A 17,917-nucleotide genomic window follows, 5' to 3' on the forward strand; every position below is an offset into this window, starting at 1 on the left:
AAAGACCTGCATCCGCGGCTGGAGTTCAACAGAGTCTGACAGCTCTGACAGCGTTTTGCATTAAGTTCATCTGCGCAATAGACTTGGTACTTTCCTCCTAATGAAATTCACCATTAAAAAAATTAGTACTATTAGTACTTACTAATTTTTTAGAGCCAGAGCGTGTCGACCTATTAGTCGACCAGTCGACTTTGACTTTACCTGGAGCCCTTGATATTCTAGGTACAAAACTTAATATTCAGAATAAAGTAACTATATCATGCTGTGCAGTCTCATTAACTTTATAATATAAGTTCGACATGCTTTTAATATGAAATCCTGCCTGGACCTAAAACAACAAAAAACAACAGAACGAACCAAGCAAAAACCAACTAAGGCCTGGATAATACCTGCCTAACATGGCTAAAACAGAGCCAAGAAAAACAAAAACCTTGTCATACTCTAGCTATACAGCTAAGGGGGCAAATGAAATAAAGTGAAAGAAAAGAAAAAAAGATTGTCAGGTCTCAATCTGAATTATATCTTGACTATAATGCCAGCATGTCAACAACTGTGTAAATAATAGTGACACACATCAACTCAAGTACACTGGGAAATATACATGCATAAGCGTGTTAAAGTTTAGTTCCATTATACGAGTCGTTCTCTATTCGTTTGTATAAGAAGAGGCAGATGATATAATTTCCATGATAACAGGTGGGTTGATAAAATCACTGGGTCGGGAGTGTTTTCACGTAGTCGTTGATTTCCTTCATTGTGGGAAGGGGGATCAGTTTTCCATTTGGAGGGAGAACCTTAATTACAGCTGGATACGCAAATGCATATTTGATCCCCGCTTCCCGGAGCCTTCTGCGCGCATCTGCAGATCCTTGTCTCCGCTTTACAATCTCCGCAGAAAAGTCCTGGTAAAAAGACACAACTTGACAATCCGTGGAAGCTCTGCCCTTGTTTCTTGCTCCGCGTAAGATCCTCTGTCTGTCCATGAAGTCGTGAAACCTCACCAGGACCGCGCAGGGGCCCTGCCTGCCGGTGGATCCCACTAGAGGTCCCACACAGAAGGCTCGTTCAACTTTCAGCCTCTCCTCTTGTAGGTCCATTTTCAAGACCTGTGGAATCCATTTCTCAAATGGATTTCTGTCTTGGCTCAACAGACAGGGCTAGGCTCAGAGCAGGTCCTTGCTTTTGCCAGCCGCACCTTAAACCAAGCATAGTGGAATTACTCCACGACCGAGCAGGAATGTCTCGCAGTCGTATGGGCACTGGAAAAGTGGAGGTATTACCTGGAGGGCAGACCTTTTACAGTCGTCACAGACCATTCTTCCCTTGTATAAGTTTTCAAAACCCAAAAACCCAGTTCCCGGCTCATTCGGTGGGCGCTTCGCCTCCAGGAGTTTTCCTTCTCTGTAGAGTACTGGAAAGGGAAGTACAATACAGTGCCTGATGCATTGTCCAGAGCTCCGGTAACTGACTTCCAAAACCCCCTCGCCACATGTGCCTACGGTCAAAAAGAGACACCACCAAAGATCTCCAGATGACGGATGCTGACATCTGGAAGGCTCAACAGGAGGATGCTGACACGTGTGCCCTGTATGAGAAGATCACAGAAACAGGTGAAATCTCTGAGAACATTACAACAAAGTTTACCGTGGTAGAAGATAAAGTGTACCGTGTGGTGCAGTTACCATATAAACTATACTATATAACACTCCGGCCCCAGCTTCTCCATCACCCACCACAATGACCCTCTTTCCGACCACCTGGGACGATACAAGACCTATAAACGATTACAAGCCCTTGTGTACTGGCCTAGGATGAGTCTGGATGTGAGAGATCATGTACGATTCTGCCAGGTTTGTCAGATATACAAACCCGCAAACCTCCTGGGAAACTACAACAGACCATAGTGACTGGACCCTGGGAGATGTTGGGGGTTGACCTCATGGGCCCTTTCCCTCAGAGTTGTAACGGGAATCTGTACCTCATCGTCTTTGTTGACTACTACACTAGGTGGATGGAGATGTTCCCCCTTCGCAGAGCCACCGCTGAGACTGTCTCGCACACCTTGACAAAGGCGATCCTTACACGATGGGGTGTGCCTACGTACATCCTTTCCGATCAGGGCCCCTAACGGGAAACATCCCCTTACCATCCACAAACCAATCTGACGGAGCGAGTCAATCGCAACATAAAAGCCATGATCTGGCTGGGCCGCATTCACCCCTCCAAAAAATAAATATTCAAAATAAATGCGGGGCATGCAGAGCTTTTGAGAATTTGAGGTTAAAATGGGGCATTCTGAGGCTTTTTGAAAGACCATTATGGTGACTCATGAAGTAAGTGGAGAAAAATAAAGGAAAAAAATTATTATTAGGCCAATTCCGTAACATTGCATTTTATTTTAATCTAATGTTGTTGTTATGACTGGGACTTACAAAACTCAAGTCAAGGCATTGCAATTCTAGAGGGTGCCCCTCATCTGGGCAGGTCTTTTTTCCTCCTCACCGCCCCTGCTGACTCTGCTCCTCTCTCTCCTGCATTGTGCGCAGCTCCAAGCGCACTCTCGCTTCTAACGCTGAATGGATCATTTCTCAATGCGCAGTTTTATCCACACATCTTTATATGACACACACATAATGATCTTTATGACGAGGATCGAGTGCAGTCGTGGTGAAATACAGGGGATCCAGGTAGATCTTAGTAAACTGTTGACAGATTCTCAAGAGCGCACTTTTCATTGTTTTCACTCCGGTCTCAATCTAGAAGACCTTTAACGCTGTAATTAAGTGAACAAATGCATCAGATGAGCTGATTTCTTGAGTTCAAAGAGAGAGGGAAGATTGCTGTCAGCCAGTAAAAAAACAAATACCAGAATGTGGTACAAAGTAGACCCCCTGACTGAGGAGCAGTGGATGTGCACTGTGGAAGAGATTTTTGTAATGGAGAAAATCACACACAAACTGAGACTACAAGAGACACAATTTGAGGATAAATGTGAAAAATGGACTGATTACAGAAGACGAGAAGAAGACACCACCATTGCCACTGAATAATAAGGACATTGATATAAGAAAGAGTGCTCAATTCTGTATGTATGCCCTGATAGTATAATGGTTGAAAGAAAATTTTGAAAATTTGAATTATAAACAAGTTACAAAAAAAAAAAGGATTAGGTTTATGATAAAAACAAAAGGGCTTACACTTGGAGAATACATCAATAATGTTTGTTCTTTGGTAACTACTAATGTTAAGTAAGGTAGTATTTTGACAGCAATGTCTTTGTTGCCCTCTCAGCCATCACACCAATCCTGCTGGACGCCCTCACTGACCCATCTAGAAAGACCCAGATGTGCCTGCAGACGCTGCTTGACACCAAGTTTGTGCACTTTATCGATGCTGCCTCGCTCGCCCTTATCATGCCCATCGTCCAGAGAGCCTTCCAAGACCGCTCCACTGACACTCGCAAGATGGCTGCTCAGATCATTGGCAACATGTACTCCCTCACTGACCAGAAGGTACACAGCGTTGATGAAACACTGAACAGTAGACTATTGACACTGTCCTTCAAACCAGTGTGTGAACACTTTCATTCAGTTTATGATGTGATGTGTGTCATTGTTTGTAGGATCTGTCGCCCTACCTACCTAGTGTCGTCCCTGGACTTAAGGCCTCTCTGTTGGACCCGGTGCCTGAGGTGTGTTTACTCACCATTATTTATCAATTTTCAATCATGTTATCCTCTTGAGCATCATGGGGGGAGCTGGAGCTAATTCCAGCTGACATAGGGTAAAAGGCAGGGTACACTCTGAGTAGTGTACCTTGACTAGAGATGAACAATTGTTCAGTCTCGCATTCACAATTGGAATATTTGTAATTAAAACTGTTTTTTTTATATATATATATAATTATGGCTATATTATTTGCAAAATTATTAATTATATTGGTTATAGAGATGCTGAATTTTTTAAGCTGAGAAACGGGTTGAACTAATACCTAATGAAGTGTCCATTGCGTGTATGGGGACTGCTGTATAGAGTTAAAGCTGTAGCAACACTTTTCCTCCTTTCCAGGTGCGTACTGTGTCAGCCAAGGCCTTGGGTGCAATGGTAAAGGGGATGGGAGAGTCCTGCTTTGACGACTTGCTGCCATGGCTCATGGAAACACTGGCCTCTGAACAAAGCTCTGTAGATCGCTCTGGAGCTGCTCAAGGTCAGTTCTGCTCCATTCTCCTATTGTGTAGCTGGAGATTTGCTCCACTTATCATTCAGTAGCTGATGCTTTGTGTGTTGGTGGGTTCAGGTCTGGCTGAGGTGATGGCTGGACTTGGAGTGGAGAAGCTGGACAAGCTGATGCCAGATGTGGTGCAAACAGCCAGCAAGATTGACATAGCTTCCCATGTCAGAGATGGCTACATCATGATGTTCATCTACCTGCCACTGACCTTTGGAGACAGGTTTACTCCTTATGTTGGACCCATCATCCCCTGCATTCTCAAGGTAGTGGCTACTCAGCTGTTTATAATACTAATACCACTATAATTCAAACTAAAGTAAGCAAGTTATATAACTTGAATTAACTTAATTAACTTGGGTGTTTGTCAGCCATTTTCTTTTTTCTGTGTACATCTTAATGTGGAAGCTGCCTCGTCATTGACACAAGTAATTTCCTTGCTTAGCTGTTCAGCATGTGACTGTTGACAGCAGCTCAGTGTATCTGACCCTCTCTATGTTCTCTGTCAGGCTCTGGCTGATGAAAATGAATATGTGAGAGACACAGCACTGCGTGCGGGACAGAGAATCATCAGCATGTATGCTGAGACTGCCATTGCACTGCTGCTCCCTGAGCTGGAACAGGGCCTGTTTGATGACCTGTGGAGAATCAGGTTAGATTTAAATACACAGACACTCATTATTGATCGATTGAATAAATCTCACCCATGTATTGACTAAATATGTGTTTGTGCTGTTGATGATCTGCAGGTTCAGCTCTGTGCAGCTGCTTGGAGATCTACTGTTCCATATCTCTGGAGTAACAGGAAAGATGACCACAGAAACAGCCTCTGAGGATGACAACTTTGGAACAGCTGCATCTAATAAAGTAAATATATATTTGACAAAGCCAAAACATATTTGTTCAGTTCATAAAAGAAGCAGCAGGTGTCTTATGCCGCATTCCAGTTGAGTAGTTGGAATCGCAAACGTATCTTAGGCTAGCCATTGTTAGCAATACCAGTCAATAACAATGTTCTACATGGTAGTATACTCACACAAACAGCATAGCAACATGTCTATGGTTAAAAATTAAACTATACCTTGTCTACAACTGATTTACTGTGAAACCAATGTGACAAAATTGCTAATAGATAATAAATAATAAATAATAAATAGTCAAAACAGCAGATTTTGTATGTTGGCAGCCATCTTGGAGTCCCATGTCCAGGTTGGGGAGGAAACTCCATGTTTGCGAGTTTGATATCAGAGTTTTGTCTACAACTGGGATGTACCATTATGCTGTTGTTGTTGTTGTTTGTTAACATTGATTTGTAAAGCATTTTTGACCTTTCACGTCCTCCTCCAGGCTATCATTGGTGCTCTTGGTGCCGAGCGGCGTAACCGTGTCCTCTCTGGCCTCTATATGGGCCGTTCAGACACCCAGCTGGTGGTTCGACAGGCTTCACTCCATGTGTGGAAGATCGTGGTGTCCAACACTCCCAGAACTCTTCGAGAAATCCTCCCAACCCTCTTCAGTCTCCTGTTGGGTTTCCTGGCCTCCACCTGCCCAGATAAGAGAACGGTATACCTCTCCTAACTACCTTTCACTTCATTCCACTGTTGTCTTGTTTCTGTGAAAGTACCCCCACTGAGTGATTCCACGGATGCTGTGTGATCTTGTAATTGTAGATTGCTGCTCGGACACTGGGTGACCTGGTGAGGAAGCTGGGAGAGAAGATTCTCCCTGAGATCATTCCCATCCTGGAGGCAGGCCTACGCTCTGACAAGAGCGATGAGAGGCAGGGCGTCTGCATCGGCCTCAGTGAAATCATGAAGTCCACAAGCAAAGATGCTGTGAGTCACACAAATGTCATACACACTTTTCTTTCCAACAAAGACATCTTTTTAAAAATAGATAATAAATAGATAAATTTAAGGCCCCATTCAGACTGTCCACACCTGTCATTTTCAAACACAAAATGGCTGTAGATGTGAGTGATGTCAATGTGTTTGTGCGTGTGGCAAAAATCCTTAATGATTTGTATTAACTAGGGATGTAACGATACACTCAACTCACGACTCGATACGGTTCACGATACAATTTTCTCCCGATTTTTTTTTTTATCAAATGAGCTACAGACAAATTATGACCAAATAAAATTATCTTTTCTTCATAGGAAAAAAATCTTAGAGGTGCTTTCTTTACAGAAACTCTGTAAAACGGTTTGTGTCCGTGCAACTTACATGGTCATCTTAACAAAATACATGAAAAATATCTCTTTTCTTTAGAAACACTCTCACAAGTAAAGGCCATATTATACTTCTCCGACTGCGTAATGTGTTATCCGACTGCGTTACCACGGAGACCCCTCGAGCCTTCATACTTCTCTGTCGTGGTGACGGATACGCACCGCAATTTCCCGCTCGATCAGTAGGGGTCGATACGCAAGGTGCTTTTGGCTACAGTTTGCAATGGTGTCCGAGAGAGAAAGACTGTGGAAGCGGAATAACATTGAAACAGTGGCCGTTTCTCAGATCTAAACTGAGTGCACTCTGATCAGTTAATACCAGCTCTGAACAGGGTCTAAGAAAAATAATAGGAAAAAGAATCCAGAAATCTTGAACCACATTTTAGAGATCATGAGTTATTAACCTGGTTGTCTTTGCACTGCAGGTCCTTGTCTTCTCTGAATCACTGGTCCCCACAGTGAGGAAGGCTTTGTGTGACCCGCTGGAGGAGGTGCGAGAGGCTGCAGCCAAAACCTTTGAGCAGCTCCATGCAACCATTGGTCACCAGGCACTGGATGACATCCTGCCCAACTTGCTCAAACAGTTGGTGAGGAAGCAAAGACACAAAGGCAGTCTAGAATTCACTTAGCATAAAAGTCTATAATCCACTGAAATGTCTTTTCCCAGGATGATGAGGAGACGGCTGGATTTGCTTTGGATGGTCTTAAACAAGTCATGGCTGTTAAGAGTCGCTCTGTGCTTCCATACCTGGTTCCAAAGGTAATGTTCACAGTGGTTTTGCTTTGATAGTCCAAACTATTGTCTGTGTAACTGACTAAGGTTAAATGTCTGCTGTCATTGTATCAGCTCACTGCTCCTCCTGTAAACACCCGTGTGCTGGCCTTCCTGTCTGCGGTGGCTGGCGATGCTCTGACTCGCCATCTAGGGGTCATCCTGCCTGCTCTGCTGTCCTCCCTCACAGGAAAGCTGGGAACAGAGGATGAAGCACAGGTAACACTTTCAAATCATATGCACTGCTCTCCTTCTGTCCTTATGCTCATGAAGAACCTATGTAAACCTCATGTATCATTTTTGTCTTAGGAGTTGTGCAACTGCCAAACAGTGATCCTGTCAGTGGAAGATGAAGTGGGTCAGCGTATCATCATAGAGGATCTCCTGGAGGCCACACGGGGTGCCGACCCCGACCTTCGACAGTCCGCCATCACAATTCTCAATGCTTACTTTGCTCGTACTCGCCTGGACTACAGTTCGCATACACGCACTTTACTGTCCGGCCTCATCCGCCTTCTGAATGACACCAAACCTGAAGTCCTGTCTCAGTGCTGGGACACCATCAACTCCATCACTAAGGTGTGTTGAAGTGAACGTGAAATTACCTGCATATTAATGTATCCTTGCATTAAACACAGGTGCCTTCTCAGTGAAGAGAAAGCAGTGTTTATTTATTGTCCTTTTTAGTCAAAGGGTTAATATGGACTCTGTTGATAATTTTGTTGCACAGAAACTGGATGCGAGCAGCCAACTGGCTCTAATTGATGACCTGCATCGAGACATTAGATCAGCAGCTGCTGACGTGAAGGGTCAGCACCTACCTGGTTTCTGTCTGCCCAAGAAGGTAAGAATGCTCCTGCTGACACAATAAACATTAGCAGTCTAGCACCTATTATGTAGCATGTTTAATTCATATTTGTAATTACTACATCCATTTACCTTCCTAAGATTCTGTCTTGTTTGTTCTATATATATATTTAATTTACATAGAACACCAAACAATCAATAATGAAGTAGATAAATTGCCACCTTTGCAGTTTGTGAATTGTGTTGTAAATTGTGTTCTTGATTTGAAAAGTGATTAATTGATCAGGATTATGCAAAGCATAGACAAAGTGAAGGAGAGATAACTCCAGGTCATCTCTCAGGTATGAAGCGCATGTGTCTAGTTGTGCTGATCTCGTGGAGAGCCTCCATTCTGTAATGTTAATACATTCATAAATATAGTTGTCTATCTCAGTCCTAACCATGTCCATTATTATGTTTTTTGTCATCTTTTTGTCCTCAGGGTGTGACCTGTATCTTGCCTGTCCTCAGAGAGGGTATCCTCACTGGCAGTCCCGAACAGAAAGAAGAAGCAGCCAAAGCATTAGGAGGGGTCATCAAACTGACCTCTCCCGAGGCACTGCGGCCCTCTGTTGTCAACATCACTGGACCTCTTATTCGTATCCTTGGAGACCGATTTGCCTGGACAGTTAAGACCGCACTATTGGAGACTCTAACCCTGCTGCTGGCAAAGGTCTGTACTTGCACCTCCCTATGACACGACAAAACACCATTTGTTTTCATAAAAGGAAAAGTTGAGGTGCATGATATGGTCAGATAAATCATATTGTGGTTATTTTGACAGATAATGTGATCGCAGTATTATTCATAATTGCAACAAATAATCATTTTTCATCTTAAATGTCATCTGACAAATGTTGGCATCTGTCAAACATGACGGTGTTTCTCATCTAAAGAGCAATATTTTGTGCCAGGGAATCCTGCAGCACTGTAGATTTTCATTATGATTGTGTTCCATTTTTATCATAATCAAATAATCATTGTGTCTTTTAATTGGGATATTGCCTACAGCCTACATTTATACTTATCAGTTTTTATTTAAAAATGCATAAACTCTGCTCTGGATACACCTGCTGTCGCCAGCCTGAGATTTAGGGACACAGAGACATTAGATCTCTGCTTTAGCTTAAAAACCCTAGAGCAGCATTTTAGTCTAGACAGGCAGCTAACAATCTATAGATGCAGTTACCAAAAACCTCTTCCTGATTGTTCGTATTGGCCACTATTCATCTATCAGCTCTGAACAAAAGTTCCATGAACACATAACTTTGTTTCTGATTTGAAGGCAGACAATGTTTATCTGAAAATATAACTAGGCCATATGAGTCAATGTGGCCTAGTTTTTTTTGGCTCCAACATCTGAAGTGTATGCTTCCTCCAGGTGGGCATTGCCCTGAAGCCCTTCCTCCCTCAGCTGCAAACCACTTTCCTGAAGGCCCTGCAGGACTCAAGCCGTGCAGTGAGGCTGAGAGCAGCTGAGGCTCTGGGCCAACTGGTTGCCATCCACACCAAAGTGGACCCACTCTTCACTGAACAGCTGTCTGCCATCCGCAACGCTGAGGACTCTGGAGTCAGGTGTGTACATGATAGATTCCTCATTTCATTTCTAAGACTTTAAACAATTTGCCCTATTAGTTTGTATATGTATTGCCATAGCAATTAAGTTACATAATTTGTCCACCAGAGAGCACTGCTAAATAAAGAGCTTTGGCCTGGTCACACTAACAGTATTTGATTACTAAATCTGTAGGATCATATTTTTTGTGTTTATGTTGAAGAAAATTAAAAGATCAAATCAAGTTCACATATCAAAATTCACATCATATCTGATCTAATGCTTGTGTTCATTACCCCATCACAGGGAGACGATGCTCCAAGCCTTGAGGTTTGTCATCCAGGGGGCCGGGTCAAAGGTGGACCCAGCCATCCGCAAAAACATCACCACCACATTACTGGGCATGCTGGGACATGATGAGGTATGCAGGGTTCATACGCAGCATGGAAAAATATGGAAAAGTATGGAATTTAATTTGAGTAATTTCCAGGTCTGGATAAGTATGGAAAAAGGGAAAAAGTATGGAAAAATGTAAGTGTTGTTTCCAGACTATTATCTCACTTTCTAAAATTAAATATATTAATATATACAAATCAAAACAAGTTACTAACGCAAAATAGCCTACCTGTAGATGATATGAAACTATTTAAGCTGGCTATAGAATGGTGTCGGGTTACCATGGTTACTGTTACTGACTGCAATTCTCATTTATTTATTTTTTTCCATACGTGTCGTCTAGCCAGCCACCTAAGTTTTCCAAGGGCTGACTTCATGAAAAATGAGTGAAGGATTTATTTACATAATAAGCATCTAAAAGTTGGTATTCAGATGTTTAATATTGACTGAAAAATCCTCCGAGAAGTCTGTGAATTTGAGTCTGGAAAATGATTGAATTTTGCAATGGAAAATGTGTAGGAACTCTGGGTATGTTAGGAGGAGCAGATGTCTTGCATAATTTTTTTTTTTTTTTTTAATCTGTTGCAACATGCCACTTGTTTTACCTCAGGGCCACTAATGGAGACTGAATGTACTTGGTCTTTATCAGTGAGATAAAGTATCAATGTATAAACAGTGGAGGAATTTCAAAGAGAGCTGTTCACTGGTCTTGGTTTCTCTGTGATCACAGTAGAAAAACGGATGTCAGGCACAGAGGATGTGGTTACGTGTCAGACAGTCATTGACACTCAACTTATTTTTGTGTCTGATGTAGGATGCGACTCGAATGGCTTCAGCAGGCTGTGTTGGTGAGCTGTGCGCCTTCCTGTCAGACGAGGAGCTGAAGAGTGTGTTACTTCAGCACATCTTGGGTTGGTATTTAAGTGCAAAATAACAGAAATTACCGTTCACTGCAAAGTTAACCATACATTAAATCAATGTCTATGTGTGTATTGTCTGTTGTAGGCTGTGAGGACAAATTATGACTCAAACCTCTCACAACTGTGACAGGCTTTTTGACAGTTAAGACTTGGTTTTTAGGGTTAGGAATAGAACTGGGTTGAGGGTTCAGCAAAGTGACTCAGTGTGTAGATTAATGTTGTCTTGATTTCCCTGGTTTGAAGATAATATGCGTGTTTAAAATATGATTTTACGAATATTGTGTCTGTAATACAAATCCAAACATCAATGTACATCAATTAAGTACCTTTCAAATAGTTTCTTTCAATCATGAGGCACCAACTCTATCTGGTTCACATGTCCGTGTGTGTGTTATAATAAATAGTATTAACAGTCTATAATCTCTCTCGACCATTAATGAGATTATCTATCTGCGCAATGCTAGTATTTATTAGTTTGGGTGGTTTTCCATACCACTTTTTTGTGTCTGAAACTTAGAACATAGCTTTGAATTCCTACTGTTACCAACATCACAACAGTCTTTTACTTCTTTTAAATGTAGCTTAAACTTGTTAATGGGACATTTTCAGTATATTGTCACATGTAATGTTGCAGACATTTGCCGTTTTCACTCATGTCATATGACACTGGTGGCAATTTACATTGTATTTTGTAGTAATTTTATCATAATTACTTTGATAATGATGTGCAAAAGCACACAAAATATAGACATGTTTATTGCGTGTAAACTGTAAAGAAGAAACTGAAAGACAGTATTTTTTAACTAAACATCTATTTGTACATAATTACATTTGCCATGTTTACAGCAGCTGTTTACACAGACTTTTACCAGTAAGCGACATTCACATGGAAAGGGAAAGAAGAGACAAAAATAATTAAATAAAGGAATCAATGTAATTTGGATTATTCATTGTAATAATTTACCTATGACAGGGCTCCACCTTTTGATAAACATGTCTTTTTGGCATCTCAAGGAGTATTTTACTTGTTCCATAGAAAATATATTTACTTTATTTTCTCAGTCCACATATTGTATATTGGAGGATTGGGCTATAGCCTCATAACTGTGGTGCATTTAATTGCTGTTGCTAGCAATGATTGTAGAAGATACCTGGCTCTCCCTCCAATGCATTTTAATAACATTGGACCACTTTTGGGTCCAATGTGAAAATAAATATTTTATACTTACTTTTTGAAAGAGTCAGTATATGATTGATTATTTCAACAATGGAAATCTGATGTTATGACTTCACCAATACAAATATTCAAGGTTCAAGCTTGACTTAAACTGTGTGTATGCGATGTAGCAATCCTCCTTCCACCTGTAAAACATTAAGTGCATGAACTAATCCATGTCTTTTATTTTTGTCTCCAGCTGACATGTCTGGTGTGGACTGGATGGTGCGTCACGGTCGCAGCTTGGCTCTGGCCATAGCGGTCAAATCAGCTCCAGAGAGGCTGTGTGGGAAGGAGTACTGTGACAGTGTAACAGAAACCATTTTGGCCAACGCAATTGCTGACAGGGTGAGGACAAATTTTGTGCCTGGTCATCACTCTTTTGATGACACTTTGCTCATGTCTCTCATGTACTTATACTCTTAGGTGCAATTAGAGTTAGGCAATAATTCAAACACACACAAAAAATTGCTAAATAATAGCTGGTTGTGTTTCTCATAAAGACACTGAGAAATGGTCATTACATCATTGCTAAAATGGCAAATCTAATGGGACTATAACTAACGCCATAATGTCAGTAATGAAATTATTTTATATTATATTTTTAATCTCTCTAGATTTTATTTTTGTCTCTTCATATTGTCTCTCTCTTCTTCCAGATCCCTATAGCCACCAGTGGAATTAGAGGAGTGGGATATCTGGTGAGGCACAATCTCAGAACAGAAGGAGGCAACAGTGTTTCCCAGCGCATCATCACACAGTTTGTCAAGGTAAAACAGTGTTTCATTCACTTGATTATCACAGGCCGTTTGCTTCCTTTTTTCTTATTTGTTGATTGTGAGGAAGTGAGGGTAAATTTGATGTGTTTAAACACTAATGATGCTTCATGTTTTTTTAATGCTACTAATAACTTTCCCCTAAAAAGTGGTAATAATGTCATTAATGTGTAACAGCTTATTCTGTTGCCCTGAAGTGGCCACCAAAATAACAGTACTGTAAATGGTTGTTACCTGATTTACAGCTTACTGCACATTTAAGAGGTTATTTGAAGAATGTTGCCTATTTAACGTTATCTGTTTTCTCTTAAAGTCACAGGCTTAAAAGCCTCAATAGCAGCTTGCTAACATTTACAACCTTGGCTACATCCACACTACCTAATGTCGCACCCGCAAAGAACCTGTGCGGCTGCGGCTCTTAATTTGAAAAGACCCGCAGCCGCGGCTGGAGTTCAACAGAGTCTGACGGCTCTGACAGCTCTCATCAGCCTGTTTTTTATGGGTATTTTTTATGGGCTGAAATATGTGCCACCAGAAACTGAATTTGAATAATTTATATTTGAATTTGAATTGCTCAACTTGAATAATAACATTAATAAACTGAATTAGAATAATTTATATTTGAAATGCTAAACATGAATAATTGCATTAAAAAACTGAATTTGAATTACATAATTCGAATTTGGATTGTTTAATTTGAATTATTGCATTGAAAAACTGAATCTGAATAGTATAATTGGAAACTGAATTTAGGCTTAGCTTTAATACCAGCTGCCACAAATGGCTTCCTTAATCACTGGCTGTAGCTGTATCCTACCGGTAAGTTTCACTTTACGTTAGTTTGTTTACTTAAATGGGTTTGTTTAGGGACTACCAGTTAGCAGATTTCAGGTTGGCAAACTCTCATCTCATCTCTCATTGCTAAGTTAACGTTAGCCTACATTTACGTTACCTTAGCTGAAGCAGCCGGATCAATAGGAGTTTGCCAGCCTCTCATTTGCTAAGAAGTAGCACCTAAACAAACCCAGTCAAGTAAACAAATAACGTAAAGTGAAACTTACCGGTAGAATAGAGCTACAGCCAGTGGTCAAGGAAGCCGTTCGTGGCAGGTTTCAACAAATCTATCAATCACACCAAATATCTAATGGCGGAGCGCACAGAGGCGGAGCTGATCACCTCCTAAAAGTCGCTGCCAAACTATAAATACATCACATCTTAATACACAAACCACATTTTTTGAATTCCAAATGACTAATTTCTCACCTCAAATGATCTTAAAACCGCGTTCTGGGACACAGAAAAATATTTATTTCCGGTTTTTATTTGTTTTTTCTGCTGCTGTGTTCTGGCGAAAAACCAGAGCGATTCTCCTGTATCTGTGCTCGATTGTTCTTCCTTTATCCTTGAACTACCCTGATGTCTGTGACAGAACTGAATCTGAATTTTGAGAACTGAATGCAAATGTTGAATTTGAAAAATTCAATTTCAAATTATACTATTCAGATTCAGTTTTTCAATGCAATAATTCAAATTAAACAATTCAAATTATGTGACTCAAATTCAGTTTTTTAATGCTATTATTCAAGTTTAGCAATTCCAATTCAGATATAAATTATTCAAATTCAGTTTCTGGTGGCACATATTTCAGCCCATAATTTTTGTTTTTTTGCAAAAATTTGCATTGGATGAAAAAACTAAATTTTTAAAATCTTGAAATATCTCCTTAAAGTTTTTAAATTTGAGGGAGGTGGATAAGTTGTCAAAAGTTAGATGCGATAGAGTGATGAAAAGTTTCTGCAAATAAAATGACATTCAGAAATTGTGCGAGTGGAAATATATCGGAAGCAGAGATCAGAGTGGGTGAGAGGTTTGTTGCAACAAACTGCAGCATTCCTCTACTTAGTGCAGCAAGCAAATATTACTGCAGTAATAAACTAAAACTGCAATGAAACAAGACAGTATATCAACTATTTGTGCTCAAATTTCGTCATTAAAGTTGTGCCTTCTTATCCTTCTGTGGTGACATAGATTTTAGCACCACCTACTGCTTGTCTCTGTGAACTAACTCTCAATATTCACTTTACAGCAGGTGAAGGACACAGATAAATGCACATGAATCTTTGAAAAATTCAGTTAAAATGTGTTAAACATTTTAATGGAAACTTGGCAAGTGAAATCTCATGATTAGGTGCAAGAAAATATAAAGAAAGAGTGGGAATGAATGTGACAACTCTCCTGCTTTGACAATGTTTGGAGGTTTTGTGTTGTGACATTTGCAGTATGTGTGTCCACTCAGTGTCTTCAGAATCAGTCCAGTGACATCAGACTGGTGTCAGAGCGGGTGCTGTGGTGGGTGTTCAAAGACGCGGCTACACCTTCAATGGAGGTGAGTCTCATTAAGCCTGTGCTTAAGAGTCTGCTGGACAACACCAAGGACAAGAACACCAGCGTCAGAGCCCAAAGTGAACACACCATCGTCAACCTGCTGCGACTTCGTCAGGGAGAGGAGGTCATGCAGGTCAGACTACACTCTCGATCTCCTATAATTTCCATAAGGAGATGGTGTACACAACTGTTTTGTCTCATTTTTATTTCTTCACCCTTTAATTCAGAGTATGACTGCCATTCTGGACTCTGCGAGTAACGACCTATTGTCAGAGTGTCACCGCCGGTCTTTGAAGAAAATCGCCAGCCTGCCAGACTCCAATGAAGAGATAGACGACACCATTCTAACATGATGGAGCAGGACTGAGCATTAAAATGTCACCTGAAGAAATCAAAAAGAAGCTTTTGACTGACATGTGAAACAAGTCTCCACTGTATGAGAACCCCAGACACACTCGCCACATGTGCCCATGTTGCTCCTCATGGACCAAAGCTCAGATGGTGTTTTGACTGGTTTATTACATTTTCCCCAACACATTATTTTCTCTCAGTTTACATTTCTCAAATGATTGTTTAGTGGCTTTTGAGCCCTTTCTTCTTTTATCTCACAATGAGCAGGCCATTCTCCTGTTCTAAAATAAATTAGATGGACCCACGGCCAATTTTTTTTTTTGATGTTTCAGTGTTTTGCTACTTATTTTACCCAATAATGATTTCAAGCATTTCAGACATCACTGTAATGAAATGACACCCCGATCTTTATTTGACCTTTTATTTGGACTCTGTGTGTGAGAGTTGTTCAGGGAGAAAGTAGCCTCTTCTAAGAGTAAAGTCATGCCAATGTCAGTGATACGGTTGTAAAAACAGAAAAATAAAAAGATCTTGATTTCATAATGTAGTGTGTGAAATACTGAAAAACGGTTTGCTTCCATACGGTGACTTTCATCACATTATATTGTCCTTCCACTGATGATTGAGAATCCAGTTTAAACTTATATGGTCATAAACAAACACTTGACATACTATATTGATATACATTGAACCTTTGATATATCATGGAAAATGGTTTAAAATAATTAATGTTTCTGGGAGTTTGTTTTATTTTAGTCAAGTTACACATGTAATGTTGCAGTACTGCCTTCCACATTTCATAATCCATCACTCTTATTCCTTGCCTCTCATAGCATTGTTTGTCCTTAAAGGTCTTTTTTTTAAGTAGGTCTATCAAGTACTTGTGCATAGTTTGTGTGTTTGAAGAGGGAGACGCAAAAGAAGATCCCACGGTTGCTCGGCGGCTGAGACTCTACTGACTGCAGTGATTGGTAGACGGTGGTAGGTGGCGCCACATGCCAAAACATGATTTCAAAACATAAACATGATTTGCAGTCTGCAAAAAAAAATTTTAATGCGAATATTTTTGCTGTACTGTTAGTTTGTTACATGAACATTATTCCTGAGTCTCTGTGACATATTAGGAGGATTTTATGGCCAATTGCTTTAGATATATTACATAATGCACCTTTAAAGATGAATGTTCTCTATTTCTCAGTTGGGCCTTCTACAATGTTATGTATGTAAACTCTGCACAAGTATCTTATTTTTTTTTTAGCTCTTTTACCCTTAACATTTGTCTTTTTTCGTCTCTTTCTTACTTTCTTTTTGTCTGCTTATTTATTTAATTACGGGAATCATGAGCACCACATACACCGTGATTGTTGCTGGCCCTCTTGTTGTGTTTTTTTTTTTACATTTTCGGCCGTGTCTGGGGACTCTGTGTGGAGCTACGGATCCATTGTTTACACTAGGGATCAGCTGCTGCTACACAGCTGTTCTGCCGGAGGAGAGACCCGATGTCGGGCTGGAGCCCAGCGCCGGGCAACAAGGAGACGCTTCAGACCTGTTCTCGCGTCCATTATTATGGGAAATGTAAGATCTCTCCCAAATAAGATGGACGAGTTTGCGGCGCTGACCCGGCATGAAGCCTTCAGTATACTCGCCGTAGTGCCCAGGGCGCGCGCACAAAATGACGTCATATCCTGTGTTGCAGCGGGTGCGTGAGCTCCAAAAGGTGTCGCGGCGCGAGGGCGCGCACCTCTGAATTTTTCTAACTTTTTGCCGTAGGACGTGAAAAAAAGAGAGGGGGGTCGCCTTGTGAAGGGCAAAAGGCAAGCCCATAGAAGGAGTGCAATATAAATATATCCCGTGCTAAATCTCTGTCTAATGTAAATAGCTAGTCCATACTGTATATATTCTGGAAATTGTGTACCTTATGTACACTATACCTATTTTTTTATATAGTCTTATTGTTAATATCATTTTATTTTGTACTTTTCTTGTAAATGCATGTTTATTATTCATTATCATTATCTTTACTGTCTTGCTGCTGTAACACTGTACATTTTCCCACTGCGGGACTATCTTATGCAGCCACAAAAAAAACAAAAACATTACATTAATCTGGTTACTGTTAAAAGAATAACGTAGATTCACAATTAACATTGCAGGCAGTATCACATGTTTATATTGTGTGATTTCTGTTCATATATTTAGAATTGTAGAGGTTATGAATCAATGAGAGCAGTTTGACTCCTGTT

The 17,917-nt window shown here is 40.6% G+C and overlaps 1 protein-coding gene across 1 annotated transcript in view; it reads left to right on the plus strand.

Moving 5' to 3' along the window:
• The window catches only part of gcn1 (GCN1 activator of EIF2AK4), a 38,703-nt gene extending 22,538 nt beyond the window's left edge, over positions 1 to 16,165 (plus strand). The window contains exons 37-57 of the mRNA XM_083887158.1: positions 3,292 to 3,512; positions 3,623 to 3,691; positions 4,068 to 4,206; positions 4,297 to 4,493; positions 4,737 to 4,879; positions 4,977 to 5,094; positions 5,575 to 5,790; positions 5,898 to 6,062; positions 6,883 to 7,044; positions 7,125 to 7,217; positions 7,305 to 7,448; positions 7,539 to 7,808; positions 7,960 to 8,073; positions 8,518 to 8,748; positions 9,457 to 9,650; positions 9,937 to 10,051; positions 10,841 to 10,937; positions 12,362 to 12,510; positions 12,822 to 12,932; positions 15,235 to 15,456; positions 15,551 to 16,165. Of these exons, the coding sequence (XP_083743284.1) occupies positions 3,292 to 3,512; positions 3,623 to 3,691; positions 4,068 to 4,206; positions 4,297 to 4,493; positions 4,737 to 4,879; positions 4,977 to 5,094; positions 5,575 to 5,790; positions 5,898 to 6,062; positions 6,883 to 7,044; positions 7,125 to 7,217; positions 7,305 to 7,448; positions 7,539 to 7,808; positions 7,960 to 8,073; positions 8,518 to 8,748; positions 9,457 to 9,650; positions 9,937 to 10,051; positions 10,841 to 10,937; positions 12,362 to 12,510; positions 12,822 to 12,932; positions 15,235 to 15,456; positions 15,551 to 15,676 (3,296 nt within the window). The 3' untranslated portion in view covers positions 15,677 to 16,165. The remainder of the gene's footprint in view (positions 1 to 3,291; positions 3,513 to 3,622; positions 3,692 to 4,067; positions 4,207 to 4,296; positions 4,494 to 4,736; positions 4,880 to 4,976; positions 5,095 to 5,574; positions 5,791 to 5,897; positions 6,063 to 6,882; positions 7,045 to 7,124; positions 7,218 to 7,304; positions 7,449 to 7,538; positions 7,809 to 7,959; positions 8,074 to 8,517; positions 8,749 to 9,456; positions 9,651 to 9,936; positions 10,052 to 10,840; positions 10,938 to 12,361; positions 12,511 to 12,821; positions 12,933 to 15,234; positions 15,457 to 15,550) is intronic.
• Positions 16,166 to 17,917: the final 1,752 nt, after the last annotated feature.

The sequence above is a fragment of the Microchirus variegatus genome (genome assembly GCF_963457635.1).
Source record: "Microchirus variegatus genome assembly, chromosome: 3".
In the NCBI taxonomy this organism is placed as follows: Eukaryota; Metazoa; Chordata; class Actinopteri; order Pleuronectiformes; family Soleidae; genus Microchirus; species Microchirus variegatus.